The 21,151-nt window shown below is 39.9% G+C and overlaps 1 protein-coding gene across 6 annotated transcripts in view; it reads left to right on the top strand.

Annotated features, from left to right (window-relative positions):
• Positions 1-21,151, top strand: part of DYM (dymeclin) — a 329,646-nt gene that overhangs the window by 122,896 nt on the left and 185,599 nt on the right. For all 6 annotated transcript variants that reach the window (XM_053205580.1, XM_027068935.2, XM_053205581.1 and 3 more), the window contains 5 exons: positions 167-349; positions 4,889-5,067; positions 6,879-7,004; positions 17,730-17,843; positions 19,249-19,343. In XM_053205580.1, coding sequence (XP_053061555.1) covers positions 167-349; positions 4,889-5,067; positions 6,879-7,004; positions 17,730-17,843; positions 19,249-19,343 — 697 coding nt within the window. The remainder of the gene's footprint in view (positions 1-166; positions 350-4,888; positions 5,068-6,878; positions 7,005-17,729; positions 17,844-19,248; positions 19,344-21,151) is intronic.

Below are 21,151 nucleotides of genomic sequence, written 5' to 3'. Positions count from 1 at the left end.
TGGGCAATATGAGACTTTTCACGTACCAGACTTGTTTTACTTTAATAACTGAAAAGAGTGTTTCTTCAAAGTTTGAAATATGAAAAAGTGTACAATATCACACAGAAGTACGCATTTCCATCTCACTAGTCCCAGCACTTCTTAACTATGTGTTTTTTTTCTCAAGCTGGCCTCTGGACGGTCTTCACACTGGGCGGCGTGGGCAGCAAAGCAGCTGCCACTCCAGAACTTTCTTCTCCTCTGGCCAACCAGAGTCTCCTGCTTTTGCTGGTGCTGGCCAACCTGACCGACGCTGCAGATATGCCAAACCCCTACAGACAGGCCATTATGTCCTTTAAGAATACGCAAGGTTTGTGGTACTTTGTTCCCTGAGTATTCTTTCTAATGACGAATGAGGGTTTTGCTTACCCATGTTATCATTTTATAGTTGTGGAGATGAATATTTGTATATTTTCATATTGGTTAAAGATGAGAAAGAGTTAGATTTTTCTATCTGTATTCTTAGGAAGGTCAAATAAATCTTAGATAAAAGCTATAGTTCTTTAGAGCCACTTAAAACTATTTTTTTTTTTTTTCGTCCAGAAATAACCAAGCCAGCAATATGCTTCATTTAGATCCTCCTGTCCCACCTGTTAGGGATAGGAATTAACCTGGAAAACTCTGAGTCATAGATTGTTTGAAGGTTTTCATTTAAAGTCTGTATTCCAGTTAGAGTTTTATAAAACTAAAAATTAGAGCTTAATAAACTTCTTCTGGAAAGATGCAGACCCCTTTGTAGGGTCATGCAGTGTCTGTTACCATCTCTTAACTCTGCTGTGGTAGCACAAAAAGCAGGCATAGATAATAAGGACGTGAGCATCGCTGGTTTCTATTAAAACTTTATTTCCAAAATAGGTGGTGAGCTTGCCTGTGGTCTGTAACTTGCCCTGTAGAGCATGGGTAGATAGTTCCGTGTTGAAAGAGTAATCTCCAATCAAAAGATTACACTCTGTAAGCCAGGTTAATACAGTGGCTAGATTTTCAAGGTGTATTGGACATTAGTATAATTAACATGGGTAAGAAGTGAAATTATTGGATGGGAACATTTTTAAAGCTTCTGACATGCTTTGCCATGTTCCTTTCCAGAGTTCTAATACACGTTTCTTCTTTTTCTCTTAAGTTTATTTATTTATTTGGAGAGAGAGAAAGAGAGTGGAGAGAGAGAATCCCAAGCAGGCTCCGTGCTGACAGCACGAAGCCTGACACGGGGCTCGATCTCATGAACCTGTGAGATCATGACCTGAGCCGAAATCAAGAATCAGAGGCTTAACCAACTGAGCCATCCAGGCTCCTCTAATACGCGTTTCTTAATAGACAGTATATGAGTGTGCCAGTTGGGTGTACCTTTGCCAACTCTGGTATTACTGTTTGTAGGGGGAGATAATGATAGGTAACCTCTAACAATTTGATAGATAAAATGTGAAAACTCATGCATCTGATAGTACTTTTCTGTTCCCATTACTATTACATTGTGGCTTACTGGTTAAGAAAACAAGTTTTGCAAAGCAGATGAACATATTGGTTGGGGGGGGGCGGGGGGAGAAAAAAGAGAGAGGGAAACAAATCATAAGAGATTCTTAAAGATAGAGAACAAACTGAGGGTTGATGGAGGAAGGTCAGTGGGGAGATGGGCCAGATGGGTCCCAGGCATTAAGGAGGGCATATGTAAATGATGAATCACACAATTCTACTCCTGAAGCCACTATTGCTTAAATAAATAAAGTAAAAAAATAATTAAATAAAAATTTGAAAAGAAAACAAAAGCAAGTTTTGGGAGTCAAGCAGACAGAGTTTATGCCACACTGTGTCACTTCAGAGCTGTGAAGCTTCTCACAGTTTGCTTAACCTCAAGCCTCCCTGGCTTTGTCTTTAAAATGGGAATAATGTCCCCTAATATTTGTATAAGCACCAAGCAGGGTAAGGTTTTAAAATGATTAGCTCAGTTTTTGCAACATAGCCAGATACTCAGTTTATAGTATATATTGTCACTTTTGATGCTGAGGCCAGATGTTGCTATTGAAGGTCGAACCTTTCTGGGGTTGCCATCTTTTTTGGTGGACAGTTTGGTTCAGGGATTCTGAGCAATGACTTTAGGGTTAAACTGCCTTGGGTTCATATCCCAGTTTTTATTCTTTTTCTTTTTTTTTTCTTTTTAATTTTTTTTACATTTATTTATTTTTGAGAAACAGAGTGAGACAAAGTGTGAGTGGGGGGCGGGGGGCAGAGAGAGACAGCACAGAGCCCGATGCGGGGCTCCAACCCACAAACTGTGAGATGATGACCTGAGCCGAAGTCGGACGCTCAGCTGACTGAGCCACCCAGGTGCCCCTCTTTTTTAATGATTTAAGTTTATTTATTTGTTCTGAGAGAAAGAGGGAGGGACAGAGAGAGAGAGGGAAATAGAGAATCCCAAGCAGGCTCCATGCCACCAGCGTAGAGCCCGACATGGGGCTCATACCCACAAACCACGAGATCATGACCTGAGCTGAAATCAAGAGTCAGAAGCTTAACCGACTGAGCCACCCAAGTGCCCCCAGTTTTTATTCTTTAAATACCAGTGTCTTGAATCTGTAAAGCAGGGGTTATAATTTCTACCTCACAGGGTTTTTATAAAAATTAAGTATTTATCATAGTACGGAGTCATTCTATTATTGCTGTAATTATAAGAAGCAGGATAATGCAGTGGTGACAACAGAGGGTGATCCGTGTTTTACTTGGGGCTGCTCTAGGAAAAGTTCATCTCCCCAGGCCTCTATTTCATCCTTTGTGAAGCTGGTCAGAATAATGACATGATCCTTGTATGCATTAAATAAGGGATAATACATGTAAATCTGTAAATAATAGCTAGGTCATAGCACTTATTCGCTAGTAATATATAAATGTTATGGATACACACACATCACACATACTCCATTTGCAGTCAGGTATAAATCAGCCTGGCAAACAGGTTACTTTGCTTCATTCTAGAGAGGCATAGTGTGTCTAGAATCTTCCTCCATTCTGTAGATGCTGTAGTCATTTGCATACTCACAGATTATATGCAACGCTTCCTTTTGCCATCCTTTGCAAAAACAAGTCACACAAAACAGTGATTTTTGTAGCTGACCAAAATACAGTGTTAGGATTGGAAAACTAACCTATATGCTAAATGTGGGAGGAAAAATGAGGGCACTTTGTAGTAAAGTTACAGACACTTTTGAGATAATTCTCACAACGTACAGGTTAGAAAGGAGGCTCTAAGAGGTACGGGACTGTGCTATCAAAGATGTGTTGGTACACCTCTTTTCCGTAAGAGTGAAGCTTGTGGAGATTCTAACACAGGGATTTAAAATTTTTTACTTTTATTTATTTTTTGTGTCTTTAAAAAAAATCTTGGTTCTTTCCAAGATATTATTAAAATAATCACCTTGTTGTGCTGTCATGTTCCAGTGTTCTTATCTGATAGGATCATACTTTTCTCTACGTCAGTTGACCTGTCTCTACCTCCTTTTTGACTTGCTAACTTTGCTGGCTTCGGTGTTTAAGCAAGAGTCCAGCGCATGTAGGAAGGGGGCTCTGCTCTGTCAGTTTGCGGAATCAGGAATTTTCCCACATGGGCTGGGATTTATCATCATGCAAGTGACTCTAAAAAGGCGTCTGGGTGGCTCAGTCAGTTAAGCGTCCAACTCTTGGTTTTGGCCCAGGTCATGATCTCACGGTTCATGGGTTTCGAGTCCCACGTAGGGCTTTGTAGTGAGAGTGTGGAGCCTGCTTGGGATTTGCTCTCCTCTGTCTGCCCCTCATCTGCTCACGTGTGTGCACGCACACGCTCTCTCTCTCTCTCTCTCTCAAAATAAATAAATAAACTTGGAAAAAAGGATTTACAAAATCACGTACATGTTCTGATAGTTGTCTGAGGTTCAGTATATTCTACTACAGAAGCTACTGCTGAACATGCTGATAGTACTTTAAAACTGGCTAGGGGAACCTGGCTGGTGGAGCCCACAGCTCTTGATCTCGGGTCCTGTGTTCAAGCCCCATGTTGGGGGTACTATTTGCTTAATAAATAAATTTTTAAAAAAACAATTAAAAAATAAAAGTAATTAAATTATATGTTGCTATCCTAGCTGTTTTTTTCATAAATGGATTAGTGACATTGGTGAGTACTTGAGCCGTAGTTATTCATTGGAAAAAGATTAGCTTGAAGTCCTTTTTTCTTTTTAGCCCTTACAAGAGGATTTTCTGTTTTATATAGAAACTTTTATATTCTTTGTCTTGGTATTCTTTATTTAGGACTGGTGGTCATTTAATTTTGGTAACAGAACATTTCAGATGTCATGGTTAAATTGTATTTATTAAAGGGCCTTTGGGCTGGGCCTGTAGCTCTGTTTATTTAAGCTTATGTTCTTATAGCCAGTTTAATTTAGCTATATTAATGCAAAAATAGTAAATGAAGTCAAAGTATGTGACTTAGTTTTTTTTTATATATTTGGCTTGTTGAAATATAAACTGTCACTCTGTTAAGTGGTATTTGCACATATATTTATAATCATTCGAAGGCTGGGGTTTGGATAGTACAGAGAAATAAACTGTCCCAGTTTTTCCCCACCCTGGTGAGAACATTTCAGTCCTATTCTCTTAGCAAATTTCGATTACGCAATGATGTTACCAACCATAGTCACCATGCTTTAATTAGTTCTTTAAATACAATTTAAAATAGAAATAGGAATTTGAACCTGAAATGTGGCAACATACAACATTAATGGGAATCAAATTGTGTACATTAACGGTGCTTTTATTACTTGTATAAGGCATGGTCCAGAAAATACCAGCGTAATATTCCAATAATTTTGTGTTTTCTGTATTCCAGATAGCAGTCCTTTCCCCTCATCAATTCCACACGCTTTCCAGATTAACTTCAACAGTTTGTACACAGCTCTGTGTGAACAGCAGACGTCCGACCAAGCGACTCTCCTCTTGTACACATTGCTGCATCAGAATAGTAACGTTAGAACATACATGTTGGCTCGCACAGACATGGAAAATCTTGTAAGTATCACGCTACCCTCGTCATCCTTTTTGTATTGTATAATCTTTTGAAGAGCAGGTTCTTTTCCCAAGAGGGTAGATACGTTTGCCTCATTGCAAAGCTGAGGGTTGACAGGTTGACGGGGAGCTGCCAGCGGACACAGGCGGGGGTAGGAGTTTTACGGTGTAGGAGACAGTGCACATGGCAGTGTGCTCACAGCGCCCGAGAACCCCGCGGCGCAACCAGCTTCTCTGAACTTCAGGCCTTTACAGCTGCCCGTTGCCCAGGATCCAGCCCCATCAAGTCTTCCAAGAAGCACCGCCTCCCATTCTCAAGACATTTGTACCCTGGTGGTTCTTTCCAATGCTAAGTGTCCACCTACCGAGGTCATGTAGCTAGTCCTGTTTGCAGCAAGTTCCTGGTGGACATGGCTAGGATCCGGAAGGGTGATATTCCACATTGGTTTCCCACGTGTCCTGTCCCTGCATGAGGCTTAGACTTGAGGTCTGCCTGAACTCAATTCCTAGAGTGGTAGAGTTTAAAGTACCTGTGCCAGAGAGCACTGAAATGTGGCTGCAGAACTCCTGTAGTGAATCAGTGATTTCCTTTTGTAACTAACGTGTAAACAAAAATGCTTCCATGACTGGACAAGTAAACCTTATCTCACCAAGGTGTTAATGTTATATTTGAAATGCGTACTATAGAGATACCCGTGGGCCATTTATTCATTAATAAAGTTGTGAACATTCCTGCAAGAGCCAGCAGCTTGCTGGTGGCAACAGGAATGTTCCCCCGTACCAGTTTTTACAAGTTGGTAACAGGATTCACTAGGGATTTGGTGGCCATTTTTTCAGAGTTAACGTGAAAATACTGCATAACATGGAATATTAGAATTCATTTGAAGAGTATGTTCTGTGTCGAAGTGACGGTAAAGACCAAAAACATAATGAACAAACCTGTCTGCACACCCACTGTATGTGGAAAACATTGGTTATTTTACATAGTAAAATTGGATGTAACAGTGTTCTGCTCATGGGAATAAAAACTTGGAGCGAAGGCCTGTTTACTGATGGGTGAGTGGGAATAAGCAGAGACAATTCTGAGCATGATGTATCCTAAGTGAAATGATGGCAGTAAGCAGAAAGCCCATGACACCATCTGTTCTAGAAAGTTCATGGTAAGGATGTTAGTACATAAGAATACGCATCTGTATATGATGACATAACACCAGTAAAAACTTAAAAGGTTTTGTTTTGGGTTTTTTTGGAGTGGGGGTGGAGGGTTATATATTTACCTTTGTTTTTAATTTCTTGTATAGATTATTTTGATAATGTCTCAACTGATGTCCTTACCTGTCCTTTGCCTTTCGTCAACAATATTTATTGAGGCTATGGTTAGAAAATGTGTTATTGGTAGGAAGTTTACTGTGCTGATTTGATTTTGTTGTCAACCGTTCTTTTATTCTACAATCTTTCCTATGAAGAAGAGAGTGTTTGACACATTAGTGTTTCTAAGAATACCTTACTGTGTATAAGCTCCTGCTAGGCTGGAGGCAGATCTCCCTGTACTCAGTGCCACATGTTGGCCCAGATGGTCTCTGCAGACCCAGTCTTTATGTGGTGGCAGGGTGAAGGTTTTCTCTCCTGCTATCTGAGCTGTGTACACGGAGAAAGTACTTTCAGTCATAAGCTGGTTTGTGTGGTTTTCTTTTTCCTTTAAAGAAACCTATAACTATGAAATTGAAACAGTATATAATAAAAGCATAAAGGTTGAAAACATTGGTCTTCTCATAAAGTAATTGCAATAGTAAATTAAAATTTTTATCTGACAGGTTTTACCAATTCTTGAGATTCTGTATCACGTTGAAGAAAGAAATTCACACCATGTGTACATGGCCCTTATAATATTACTGATCCTTACAGAAGATGATGGCTTTAATAGATCCATTCACGAAGTGGTAAGTTATCATTACGTAAGGGTGTCAGAGTTACAGAATAGGCATGTCCCTCCACATGATTTACTGCGGCTTTAGCATTTCTTCCTTCTTTTCCTTCTGGTAGATGTTTCCACAAGAACCTCAGAAACGGTGTGTCTTTTTTCAGATTTATGAAGTGCTTTTTTTATGAATGACTAGTAGCCTGTTAAAAATTCTCAAAATTGGGGCATGTGGGTGGCTCAGTTGGGCATCTGACTTTGGCTCTGGTCATGATCTTGTGGTTTGTGGGTTCCAGCCCCACACTGGGCTCTGTGCTGACAGCTCAGAGCCTGGAGCCTGCTTCGGATTCCGTGTCTCTCCCTCTCTCTGTCCCTCCCCCAGCTTGCAATCCGTCTTTCTCTCTCTCAATAAATAAATAAATAAACAAACAAACAAACATTAAAAACAAAAATTAAGGGGCTCCTGGGTAGCTCAGTCGGTTAAGCGTCCGACTTCAGCTCAGGTCATTATCTCAGAGTTTGTGGGTTCAAGCCCCATGGCAGGCTCTTTGTTGACAGCTCAGAGCTTGGAACCTGTTTCAGATTCTGTGTCTCCTTCTCTCTCTGCCCCTCCCCCGCTTGTGCTTTGTGTGTGTCTCTCTCTCTCAAAAATAAATATTTAAAAAATTTACTTTAATTCTCAAAATGGTTTCTTGGGACGCCTGTGTGGCTCAGTTGGTTAAGTGTCTGACTCTCGATTTCAGCTCAGGTCATGATTTCACAATCCGTGGTATTGAGCCCTGCATCAGGCTCTGCACTGACAGCGTGTAGCCTGCTTGGGATCCTCTGTCTCCCTTTCTCTCTCTGCCCCTCCTCTGGTCGTGTTCTCTCTCCCTCAAAATAAACATTTGAGGGGGAAAAAACTCTCAAAACAGTTTCTTTAGTAATTGAAGTAAATGTTTTTGCTGTCACTGAGTTCGTTTTTCCTCTGTGTTTCATTTCCCATTTTTAGTTGTGACAGAAATTGTCAAACAGGTCAGCCCCTTGTATACACAGTAAGTGAAAGAATAGGGATCAGTCAGAGAAAGACAAATATCATATGACTTCACTCATATGAGGACTTTAAGAGACAAAGCAAATGAACATAAGGGAAGGGAAACAAAAATAATATAAAAACAGGGAGGGGGACAAAAACATAAGAGACTCTTAAATATGGAGAACAAACAGAGGGTTGCTGGAGGGGTTGTGGGAGGGGGGATGGGCTAAATGGGTAAGGGGCACTAAGGAATCTCCTCCTGAAATCCTTGTTGCACTATATGCTAACTAATTTGGATGTAAATTAAAAAAAAAAAAAAGAAAAAAAAATGAACAAAAAGAAGAAGACTGAGAAATTGTTTCATATTAAAAAACAATTTTTTTTAATGTTCGTTTATTCTTGAGGGAGAGAGAGACAGTGTGAGTGGGGGGAAGGACAGAGAGATAGAGGGAGACACAGAATCCGAAGCAGGCTCCAGGCTCTGAGCTGTGAGCACAGAGCCCGACATGGGGCTTGAACCCATGAACCACGAGATCATGACCTGAGCCAAAGTCCGAGGCTTAACCCACTGAGCCATCCAGGTGCCCTATTTGTTTTTTTAAAGATTGTGTTTTTAAATAATCTCTGCACCCAACATGGGGTTTGAACTCACAACCCTGAGATTGGGAGTCACATGCTCCACCGACTGAGCCACGCAGGTGCCCACTGATACTTCCTTTGAAAAAATTGGGTTTGGGGGGGCACCTGGGTGGCTCCGTCTGTTAAACGTCCAACTTTGTCTCAGGTCATGATCTCACGGTTTGTGGGTTTGAGCCCCACATTGAGCTCTGCACTGATAGCACAGAGTCTGCTTCAGATCCTCTGTCTTCTTCTCTCTCTGCCCTTGCATGCTTGCTCTCTCTCTCTCTCTCTCTCTCTCTCTCTCCCCCTCCCTCCCTCTCCCTCACAGAAATAAACATTTAAAAAAATAAAAATTTTTTTTTTGTCATATTACTGAGTTGTAAGCTTTCTTTATATATTCTGAATCACATGGATTTTTTTTCTAGTCTGTTAATGTAGTTTATTATACTGATTAAGTTTTGAATATTAAATCAATCTTACATTCCTTGGATAAACTTGGCCATAATATATTCTCTTTTTTTATATACAGTGTATTTGGTTAAATTTTGAGCTCTGATTATTTGTGTCTTTCAAGGAATTTATACATTTCTTCTAAGGGATTGATTTTATTCCTGTAAAGTTGTTCATAATTTTTTTTTTACTTATTATTGCTTTTTTCTTATTACTGTTTTTTCCACTTACCTTTTAAAAGAATTTTTTTTTTAATGTTTATTTATTTTTGAGGGAGAGAGAGAGACAGAATGCGAGCGGGTTGGGGCAGAGAGAGAGGGAGGCACAGAATCCGAAGCAGGCTCCAGGCTCCGAGCTGTCAGCACGGAGCCGGACATGGGGCTCGAATTCACGAACCGTGAGATCATGACACAAGATGAGATCAAGAGTTGGGCCTTAACTGACTGAGCCACCCAGGTGCCCCCAGGCAATCTTTTTATTTAAAAAAAATTCTTTTTTAATGTTTATTTTTGAGAGAGACACAGAGTGTGAGTGGGGCAGGGGCAGAGAGAACGGGACACACAGAATCTGAGGCAGGCTCCAGGCTCCGAGCTGTCAGCACAGAGCCCGACGCGGGGCTCGAACTCACAGACTGTGAGATCATGACCTGAGCCGAAGTCGGACGCTCAACCGACTGAGCCACCGAGGCGCCCCGTCCACTTACCTTTTTATATCTGTACTAGCCGTAGCTTGCTAGCCACGAACTTGCTTTTTGTTTTTAAGATTTTTTAGATAGAAGCTTAGATCTTTGATTTTAAATCTTTCTACTTTTTCTCCTATAAGCAAAATATATGAAAACTCATAAAATTGATAACCCCCTAGAAAGATGATCAAGAAGAGAAAAAGTTACAAATATATATTACTGGGAGTGTATAAGAGATTAGGACACATATCCCAGAGATATTTAAAAAAATGTTCAGAGGGTACTATGAGTAATTTTATGCTGCAAACTTTAAGCATTAAATGAAATGGACAGATTTCCTCCACTCCCAGAAAAAAAGTAACCAAAGCTCACAAAAGAAACAAAATACAAATAGTCCTGTTTCTATCAAGGGAACTGACTTTGTAATGTAAAATCCTAAACAGAAAATTATCAGCCCAACTGATCTTTACCTCTGAATTCTTCTGAAAATTGGAGGAAGAGGTAACACCAATCTTCTAAACCTCATCTAAAGACTAGAAAAAAGGGAAATCTTTCCAGCTCATTTTATGAGTACAGCATAATCCGGATACCAAATTTATCAAAATTTGATAAAGGAAAATTACAGGTGGATTTTGAGTTGAGAGGCAAAAATTTATTAAGTGGCACAAATATAATCAGAAAGCTTGTAAGTCTAATATTGTAAAATGGAGTAAAGCAAGATAGTAAAAAGAACATATGTCAATAACAGTATTCCAGGAATGCAAGGGTGGTTTAGTATTAGAAAATCTCTTAATGTAATTTATTAGAAAAACCATAAATCATGTCAATAGATAACAGCAAAGGATTTGATAAAGTTCAGCACCTATTCATGGTAAACAAGGCAAAATTCTCACAAAATAGGGGTAGAAAAGAGATTTGTTGTCTTTTAGTAAAGTGTATCTACAAAAACCTACAGTTAAAGCATTACACTTGAGGGGTGCCTGAGTGGCTTTAGTCAGTTAAGCGTCTGGCTCTTGATCTCGGCTCAGGTCATGATCTCCCAGTTCATGAGATTGAGACCCGAATCTGGCTCTGTGCTTATAGCACAGAGCCTGCTTGGGATTCTCTCTCTCCCTCGCTCTCTGCCCCTCCCCTGCTCATGCATGCTCACTCTCTAAACATTCAAAAAAAAAAAAAAAAAAAAAGCATTATAGTTGATTGGAAGAATTTTAGAAATAATCTCTTGAAAGTCAGAGCAAAGAGGATGCTCTGTGTTACCCCTCCTCTTCAGCATTGTATCAGAATTCCGAGCAGGTCATTTGAGCTAGAACAAGATGTAAATGGTTTAAAAATTGAAGAGAGGAAATCAAAATGTCCATGTTTACAGAATTTGTGATTGACTGCATATATAATTCAAGAAACTCTAAAATTAGAACTGTTAGGAAAGTTGAGTGAATTTTCCGGTTCTAAAGGTTGTATACAAAAACAAATACAGTTTGTACAGTAACAAAGTGCTTCAAAAATGTGACCTAGATGTTCTATCTATCTATCTATCTATCTATCTACCTACCTACCTACCTACCTACCTATCTATCTAGAAATATTGCGCATGCGCGAGCAGGGGAGGAGCAGAGAGAGAAAGGGAGAGAGAGAATTCCAAGCAGGCTCCGCACTATCAGTGCAGAGCCCAATGCCGGGCTCGATCTCACGACTTGAGATCATGACCTGAGCTGAAATCAAGAGTCAGACAGTTAACCAAAGGAGTCACCCAGGCGCTCCTAGAGATGCTATTTAAAATGGCAATAATCAGCAAAAGTACGTAAATGAAAGGTACTAAATGTGACATAATAAATGGAGAGAGGATACTATCTTGTGTTTATGGACAACTCTGTTCAGTGACTGAGTTGTTAATTTTGCTTTCGAATTAATCGCTATGTTCAATGCAGCTCTTACCAGCATTGTAACAGTTTTTTGGAGGAGACTTGATAAAATACAGTTTGAACAACATGGATTTGAACTATGTAGCTGTACTTGGACGTTTTCAATAAATACAGTAGTGCTTATCACTAAGTTAGTTTTTCAGGAGTCAAAATTTTGTTATAGATGGAGTTTTGACCGTGGAGGGGGTCAACTTGTTCCACATTGTTCAAGGGTCAACTACGATCCCTGAAATTATATGGAGGAGTATATTGCCCAGAGAGTTTTTGGAGAAAAGCAATGTGGACTTACCCTACCAGATAAAACTAGTTACAAAACATTAGTAATTAAGATGTGTTTCATTAATAATGGAATAAAAAAATAGATAAATGCAAAAGAAAATAGAGAGTACAGAAATTACTCACACATGGAAACACAAAGTGTGACAGAAATAGTAGGTAAATTGTGCTGAGACTGAGAGCTTGGCTTATCTAAGTAGAAAAAGTAAAATTATATGATCCTTGCCCCACATACAAAGACAAATTCCACTTGTGTCAACAAGACTTGGATGTGAAAAGCTGACCTTTAAAACCTCCAAAGGGAAATGAAAGCTAATATTTGTTCCCAACTAGAGACAGGGATTTCTTACATTTTATGTTATACAATGTATAAACCATGAGTGCAAACATTAATACATTTGACCACATTAAAATAAAAACTTTTCATGGTGAGATGAGAACAAGCCATAGACTACAAGAAGGATTCGCATTTTTTAGGGTTGGCATAATCAGAAAAACAAAGTATTCAGTAGAAAAATGGGCAAAGTAATAGAAAAACAGAATATAAAACCCGAATGACTAGCAGGCATTTTAAAAAGATGTCCAACCTAGTGATTCATTAGGATCCTGCTGACTAAAATGACTGCAGTATTTTGCCCTTGTCAGTTGGGCAGAAATTACAAGCCCTGTTAAGAACCGGAAAGGATATAGAGAAAGACGACTCTCCTAGTCCTCTTTGAGACGACTGTATAAATGAGCAGACCAACTTTCGGAAGGAATCTGGCCTTTCACATTCCTCAAAAACTGCAGAAGTAAATAAATACTCTGCCTCCCAGCAATTCCGTTTTCTGGCTTGCGTCCTCAGAAAACCTTTTTCAGATTTTCACAAGAACGCACTTGAAAGAATGTTCATCGTAGCATCGTTTGTAGTGTTCAAAGATGGCAAACAGCTGATAACATCCATGAGATACTGTGCAGCAGCCAGAACGAATGAAATAGAGCCACATGCATTGATAATAGTAAATCTCAAAAATCTGCATGGTAATCAGGTATCCAGTTCAGGCCGCCAGAGGTTAGAGAAGAGGATTAGGGAGGAGGAGTTCAGAAGCAAAGATATTAACATTTGATAAAATGGTGAAGATACAGTGGTGTTCTTCATAGCTGGCTATTTAACTTCTGTGAACTTTGAAATGTGATGACAGAAATCTCTAACTGTACTCTCTGATATGGTAGCACTTGTAGTGTGGCTGGTGTGACCAAGGAATTGAATTTTTAGTTTTATTACAGTTTAAGTTTAACTTAAGGACCCACCTACGGCTAGTGCTGCTGTGATGAACAGTACTGCTCTGTGCTTTTTAGTTAACAGGGACCCAAACCTGCATTTATTTAAAAAAAAAGAGCTATTCAGTGACTTTGCAATTTTGCGTCCTAGCAAAATCTTGGCGATTTGTTTATGAAGTCAGGAAGTACTGAAAAATGGGCGGCTTAAAACAGGTGTTGGATAGATTATTTTTCTTTAAAAAATTTTCGTGATTCCTGACTTCGGATAATTAACGCTCAGGCAATAAAGGTAGAGTAAGGAATCTCTGGTTTCTGAGTTTCATATAGTGAGATTTTGGACAGTTAAGGGTAAGGATCTATATCGTAACATTGTTTTTACTAGGGGAAAACCTGGAAAATAGCCTAATTTCCATTAGCAGAAGAGTGGACCAAAAGAAGTGTGGCCTATGAGTGCAGTACTCTTCAGTGCTTAGATGGAAGGGAGTAGAGGCGATATTCAGATACTTAACAAGTATGGTACCAAAACCAGCCAGTAAGAATGGGTGTCAACCCTGGTCTTTCGTTGTCTGCTGTATGTTAGTTGCTGAACCCTCAGGAGGTCCTGGGGGAGTGGCTTGGTGTAACAGCTCTTACTAACTGCCATAGAAGTATTCATTTTAAAAAGTGATCGGCACTATGGGAATTTGGCATATGTGGTAAGTATTAATGTTCTTAGATGCATCAACATAGGGGGCTTCCATGAACATACTGAGTGAAAAAATAAGATGCAAATAAATGCCTATGTGTGTTAGTGTCCTGGGCTGCCATCCTGCTGCGGTCTGGGTGGCTAAACACAACAGAAATTTATGGTCACAGTTCTGGTGATTAGAAGTTCAAAAGCAAGGTGTCAGCAGGGCCGTGTTTTCTCTGAAGGATCTAGGGGAGAGATCTTGCCTCTTCTTAGCTTCTGGTGGCCAGTCCACGCGTGTCCTTGGCATGTAGTTTCAGCGTGTCTGTTGTCTCGTGACCTTCCCTCCCGTGAATGTCTGTTTCTGTGTCTCTCCTCTTCTTATGGCGACACCATAGGACTTAGGCTCTTTCCTAACCCAGTATAATCTCATCTTAGTTATATCTATAAAGACGCTGTTTTCAAATAAGGTCACATTCACAGGTTTGGGGTGACATGAATTTTGGAGAACGCTATTCAGTCTAAGACACAGTGATACTGTTTTTGTAAACTAGCAAATATACAAAGGAATCCTGGGTTTTAGGGGGAGTGTGTGCACACATAAAGCATTTGAAAGCGATTGGAAAGATACATACTAAACTCAAGATAGTAGTTGATTAGCGGTTGATAGTGGGGGAATAAAATGGGATTTATACATTTAAAAATTGAAATCTTAACAGTTAATGTCAATTGTGGGAGTATGGAGGTTACTTATTCTTGGTCTTTCTATACATATTTGATTTTTTAAAGAGTTGATATTATATAATATGTTAGTGTATACTACTCTAGCTTATAAACATTTTGAAGAGATATATTCAATAAAGCAAAATTTGTATAGGGGGGAAAAGCTCAGGAAAAGACCTAGGACAAGCAATTCTCTCAGGTACTTTTTGAGAAGGAAGACATTTTCAGATCCTTGAGGGGTTTCCTTCTGCATGTTATTTGAGTTAGTTTACCATGAGATGATAAATACATATATTGCACAATCAGGATAGCAGTCTATGATTATTAAACTGTCTGTACAAGTATTGAATATGAGAGATGGGGAATTGTTTTTGTAAGAACCAGTTAAAGAAGTCAACAACTACAGCTAGGTTACCAAGAAAATTTTCCGTATGTTACCCATTCTGCATTGATGTCCCATGGAAAGCTGTGTGAGCTTTGTAAGGAGTTATTTATAATTCTTCTTAAGCACTACCAGAATTTCTAAACAATGATCATTTTTCACAGGAAGAAAAGAAAGAAATTTACGTAAACACTAAATTGGATTTCTGATTTTTATAGTAACATTGTAAGTGTACTGTGTGGCTACTATTTAAATATTTGTAGAATGTTAAATGAAGAAGACTGCTTTTATTCCAGACACTTCTTCCATCCAGTTATATAACGCACACACACAGGCAGATGATAAGAACTAATGACCTCTGTTTCAAATAAGGATGCCTTAGGATAATTTATTTCTAAATCAAGGAGCCGAGAGAAGAGAAACTGAGCTCTACTCAAAGGTGTGACCTTTAAAAAGGCAGAAGCTGCTGTCTCTAGTAAAGTTGCTTAATGAGTATCGTGTGTTATGTGTTAGTTCCCTTGCAGACTTAAGAGCACTGGTTCTAAAACTTTTTGGTCTTTACACTTGAAAATAATTGAGGCCACCAAATAGCTTTTTTTCTGTGGGTTATAGTTTTGTACATCTTATTAGAAATTAAAACTGAAATATTTTAAAAAATATTAGGTCATTTAGAAATACTGGTCATTATAATGAGTCCATTACATGTTAGCATCAATAATCCATTTTTATGAAAAATAACTGTTTTTCCCAAACAAAAATTTAGCAAGAAGAATGGCATTGTTTTATGTTTTTGCAAATCTTTTTAATGAATTGCCTTAACAGAAGACTGATAGATTCTCACGTCTGCTTCTGTGTTAAACTTGTTTAACATGACTATCAGCCACGTTGTGTAGTGTCTGGAAAACTCAACTACGTACTCATGAGACAATGAGCGTGGAAAGTAATGTCTTGGTGTTATCATGAAAATAGTTTTGACCTTGAGAATGCTCCAGAAATGCCTCCGGGACCCCTGGAGCATTCCGGGACCACGTTTTCAGAACTGCTGCATTAGAGAGTAAGTCAGAAGGACTGAGCACTTCACTGTTCCTTTATAAAGGTTCAACTGGTCTGTTTCTGTCCCCCGTTTTTTCATTTCTAATAGTTTTTGGACTTTTTGAGGGGCAGATTTACCAGAGAAATACCTATTTTAATGATTTTTTTAATGTGTATTCATTTTTGAGAGAGAGAGAGAGAGAGAGAGAGGCCGAGTGTGAGCAGGGGAGGGGGAGAGAGACAGAGGGAGACCCAGAATCCGTAGCAGGCTCCAGGCTCCGAGCTGTCAGCCCAGAGCCGAAGCAGGGCTCGAACTCATTAACCATGGGATCGTGACCTGAGCCGAAGTCAGATGTTTAATTCACTGAGCCACCCAGGCGCCCCTATGTTAATGATTCTTTAGAAGAACTGAAGTACAGCTATATTATTTCGTCTCAATCACATTGTCCTGATTCCATGGATTATAATTGTGCTTTGTTACTGCTTTGAGTTTTGTTTGGTAGTCGTTATTGTCCTTCTGTTGAAGTCACTTTGTGTTGTCACGGTGGAGAAGATGAGCAGCTGAATAGTTACATGTGTGGTGGTTTGGGTTTTTCCCCAGAAATGATGCATGGGCGGTTCATGTTGATTCTTTGCATAATTATAAGTCTTTATTTGTCTGTATACTTGTGTGGTGGTTTCTCTAGGTATAGAATTTTAGAATCATAATCCATTCCTCAAAAATTTATGGACATTGTTCTGTTGTTACGCAGATGGGTGGTGTTGAAGATGAGAAATCTAATGTTAGTTTGCTTGTCTTTCTTTTGGTGATAACCTGTTTCTTCTGTCTGGGAGCCAATAGGATTTTATTACATACTGTAAATTCAGAAGTCTTCCCAGAATAAATTTTGCTTTCTTTCAGTATTTCTGCTCAGAATGTTGAAAGTTTTTTTTTTTTTTCTTTTTCCTCAGAAAAATTTTCTCCTGTCACTAATTATTCTGTTCTCCTTCTCGTCTTGTACCCTTTGGAACTTCTATTAAGTAGATATTAGGTCTCCAGTTTGCTCTCATACTTTATTTTTGTCTTTTTGCCTTTTACTGCTGTTGTCTCAGAACTTTTTCAATTTTTTTCTTTCAAATCACCAACCTGCTGCACTGCCCAGTTTTTGCCTCTCTCTCTGACGCCATGTCACATATCTACGGTGGAACCGCGCCATCTTGAGCTGGAAAACAGTTCTTGCTTTCTGAGGTGTGGCGGTGAGCGCCACCGTTGCCTGCTCTGAGGAGCCGGAGCAGGACACGGCACGTCTCTTCCGGAGCTGGGCTTATCTGCGTTTCTTGGCCTTTCCTGAACACAAGTCTGAAGCTTTTCTGTGGTGGTTGGGACAGCTCTACTTTTCAAGAGACTCCTCGGTTTTCTTATTTTCGCTTTCAAACTGCTGAGCTCTGATTGGGTTTTCTCTCTCGACTTTGTGCCATCGTCTTCCAGACATAGCTCCTTTTCATCTATTAACGATATCCTCTGTTTCCCAGATCTATTTTCTTTCCTTTTCTGTTTAAGAAGGAAGAAGTAAACACCTCAGCACTGCTTCACTACCTTGAACTGAAAGTCTCACAGTTCACTTTTATATACTAACTCACGTTCAGAGCAAAGTCAGGGCTTATCAGAAATTGTAGACATGGATAATCCCTCTTTTCCGGAAGCAATCCTGTTCACTTAAACTTCTCTTCCCCACTACAGATATTAAAAAATATCACTTGGTATTCAGAACGGGTTTTAACTGAAATTTCACTGGGGAGTCTCCTGATACTAGTCGTAATAAGAACCATCCAGTACAACATGACAAGGACAAGAGTAAGTATTCCGTGGCTATTTTTTTTAATTGTTATGCATATAGTACAATTAGGCCTGTAGTTTAAAGTGATCTCAATATTTCGAGTACTAACATTTTCATGAAATATGGTCAGAAAATACAGATCTGCGTATAGTCGCTGAATTACATGATCCTGAAATAACATGTATAGTGTCGGTGTTTTAATATTTAATAGATTGTACAGAGATATTTTACATGAAACAAAAGGAGCCGTGGGCATATTTAGATAAAAAATGTTTACCTTTGCTGAACCAGTAACACCGATTTTCCCTTTAAAAGCAGCCACAACAGGGGCACCTGGGTGGCTCAGTCGGTTGAGCGTCCGACTCTTGGTGTTGGCTCAAGTCATGATCTCACGGTTTCGTGAGTTCGATCCCCACGTCGGGCCCTGCACTGGCAGCTCGGAGCTTGCTTGGGATTCTCTCTCCACCGCCCCGCCTCCCGTCTCTGCCCCTCTCCCACTCAAACTGTCTCTGTCTCTCTCAAATAAATACATGAAACTTAAAAAAATAAAAGCAACAACAAACTGTGTGAAGATACAGAGTGTGCAAGAATTATGAATTCAGATGGGAAAGAAAAGTAGAAAGAATACCTTCAAGAGTAAAAGGAAAACTTCAACTGGATTGTATTTGCAGCGCCTGGGAGCGAGTTTCAGTTCTGGTCTATAGAGAAGGAATATACAGAATTCACAGCTCAGAGAAATGGTCAGGTTTACTGCACTGTGTCTAGTTATTTCCCTCAATGAGGCTAATGTAGATGCTTGTCCATAATCTTTTATGTGAAACTCTAGGAGCCGGGTATGGTTAAGAATGGAGAATTTTTTGATTTTAGAAAGCTAATTACAGTACTTACATTACAGTGCTGCAGTGTATGGAACCACTAGGTTCCTGTAATTAAACATTAGTATTTCTGCAGCGGAATAATTCAGTATCCACCAGGAGAGGGATAACGAAGACCATAAGTAGCATTGTGATCTTTTGTACCAGTATGAAAAAACTTTGAATTTTTTTTTTAATGTTTATTTATTTTTGAGAAGAGAGAGACAGAGCTTGAGCGGGGGAGGAGAGAGGAAGAGGGAGACACAGGATCTGAAAGAGGCTCCAGGCTCCGAACTGTCAGCCCAGAGCCCGACACGGGGCTCGAACTCACAGACCACGAGAACACGACCTGAACCGAAGTCGGACACACAACCGACTGAGCCACCTGGGCGCCCCAAAGCTTTGAATTTTCAATGCTTAATTAAGGATTTTAGAATTAGAGAAAAAGGATCATAGACCCGAACTTTCTAGAATCAGTGACAGTTGAGTCGACATTTCCTTCTGGTTGACCTTGCTTCAGATGTAGAGACGACTCCATGTCTGTTTTCACCTTGCTATTTTCTCGCAGGACAAGTACCTTCACACCAACTGTCTGGCCGCCTTGGCAAACATGTCCGCACAGTTTCGTTCCCTCCACCAGTACGCTGCCCAGAGGATCATCAGGTAAATATGAGCTTTACGAGAAATACTGAGGTGTGCCTTTTGGCTGACCCAGCAGAACGGGTACTGTGGTGGTCCCTTTTTAATGTTATCCACGAGGAATATCAAATTTTCCTGCCTAGTATTTATCACCTTCTTGTTTCGTTGAAAATACCTCGTCCTGCTCTGACTTCCTACCCAGCTTTTTGGTCAGAGTTAATTGTATTTACTTTTCTGTCTTTTTATGAAATTTAGTTGTAAGCTTTGCGTGTTAGCTTTTTACAGAGGAGCAGGTATATTTCTTAGTAACGTAAACCACAACCATATTTGCTGAGCATTTTGCAGAGCATCGCATTACGCTTTTAAGGGAGGGTAGCTGTGTTTGTTTTAGAGAATTCCTCTAGTAGCAGTTTACTGTTGCATCACTTTCCTATTGACTGTTGTAACAGATGACCCCAAATTAATGTCTTAAAACAACACAGATTTATTAATCGGTAGGTTAAAAGCTCAACACAGGTCTCGCTAGGCTACAATCAAGATGCTACTGGGTGGCGTTCCTTTCTAGCAGCTCTAGAGGAGGAAGTCTGTTTCCTTGGCTTTTGCAGCTGCTACAAGCTGCCAGCTTTCCTTGGCTCGTGGCCCCTTCCTCCACTGTCCGCGCCAGCTGCATTAGGTTGTTGAGTCGTTCTTATGTCTCATCCCTCTGACCTCCTCCCTTTTCCACTTGGAGGATTCTTGTGATCGCCTTGGCCCTATCCGGGTAACCCAGGGTGACGTACCCATCTCAAGGTCTGTGGCTGAATCACAACTGCAGAGTGCCCTTTGCACATTCACAGGTTGGGGGATCGGCAGGTGGACATTTTGGGAGTAACCATTATTCTGCCTGCCACAACGTCACCAGAAGGTCCTTTCTGTCCTCTCTCCACCCTTTGCCAAAGACATTGTCTTTAAGGGCAGGAAAGCTAATTAACAAATGATGAATGAATTTTAAGTTTATTTATTTATTTTGAGAGAGAGAGAGGGAGAACAGGAGGGGCAGAGAGAGAGAGAGGGAAAGAGAGAATCCCAAGCAAGCCCTGCACTAATAGTGCAGGGCTCAAACTCATGAACCATGAGATCATGACCAGAGCTGAAACCAAGAGTCAGAGGCTTAACCGACTGAGCCACCCAGGTGCCCCTCATTTGCAAAGATTTTTAATATATGTGGGTACTTTTGGTCTTTGGGGTGGAATGCACAAGATTGTCCTCGAGGCTCTCAAGTAGAGCATTTGTTATGTAAGTCAGTGAAGTCAGATCGTTTCCTCTAGACCTTGCCTTTGGAGCAGTGCAATTCTAATGATTAATTCTTGTGTTCCAGGCATTGGTGGTAATCACAAGTCCGTATCACTTTTAAACTCTGATCTTACTTTCCATCCATTGGTTGGAGATGCTTACTGAGCTGGCCTCATTTTTAACAGTCACTCAGCATTATATATTTATCCTCAGAATTTAGCAAGGATATTTCCAGTGACTCACTGGTTAGTTGAGGTCCGGTCCTAATACGTTATATTGGCTTATTTGGGGGTTTGTACTTAGGTGGTTGTCTGTTTGACTGACCTTGTACTAACACTAACTTGATGACTTAAAGCTCACATAGCATCTCCTCATACCTCAGGTTCTTCCAGGTGTTCTGAAGATTCTTTAGTTTCTAAATAGTAATTTTTTTGTTACTGTGCTTTAGTTCAGCATGGCAGATTTAATGGTGTTGTGCCGCTTTGAGGTCTGTTTGTGTGTGTGTAGCTTCATAGTGGCTTGATGAAGGTTTCAGTACAAGATTCATTTTCCTTAATGGA

Source organism: Acinonyx jubatus, chromosome D3 (genome assembly GCF_027475565.1).
Source record: "Acinonyx jubatus isolate Ajub_Pintada_27869175 chromosome D3, VMU_Ajub_asm_v1.0, whole genome shotgun sequence".
NCBI classification, from domain to species: Eukaryota; Metazoa; Chordata; class Mammalia; order Carnivora; family Felidae; genus Acinonyx; species Acinonyx jubatus.
The sequence above is the reverse complement of the archived record's forward strand: the minus strand, read 5'-3'. Positions and strand labels throughout refer to the sequence as shown.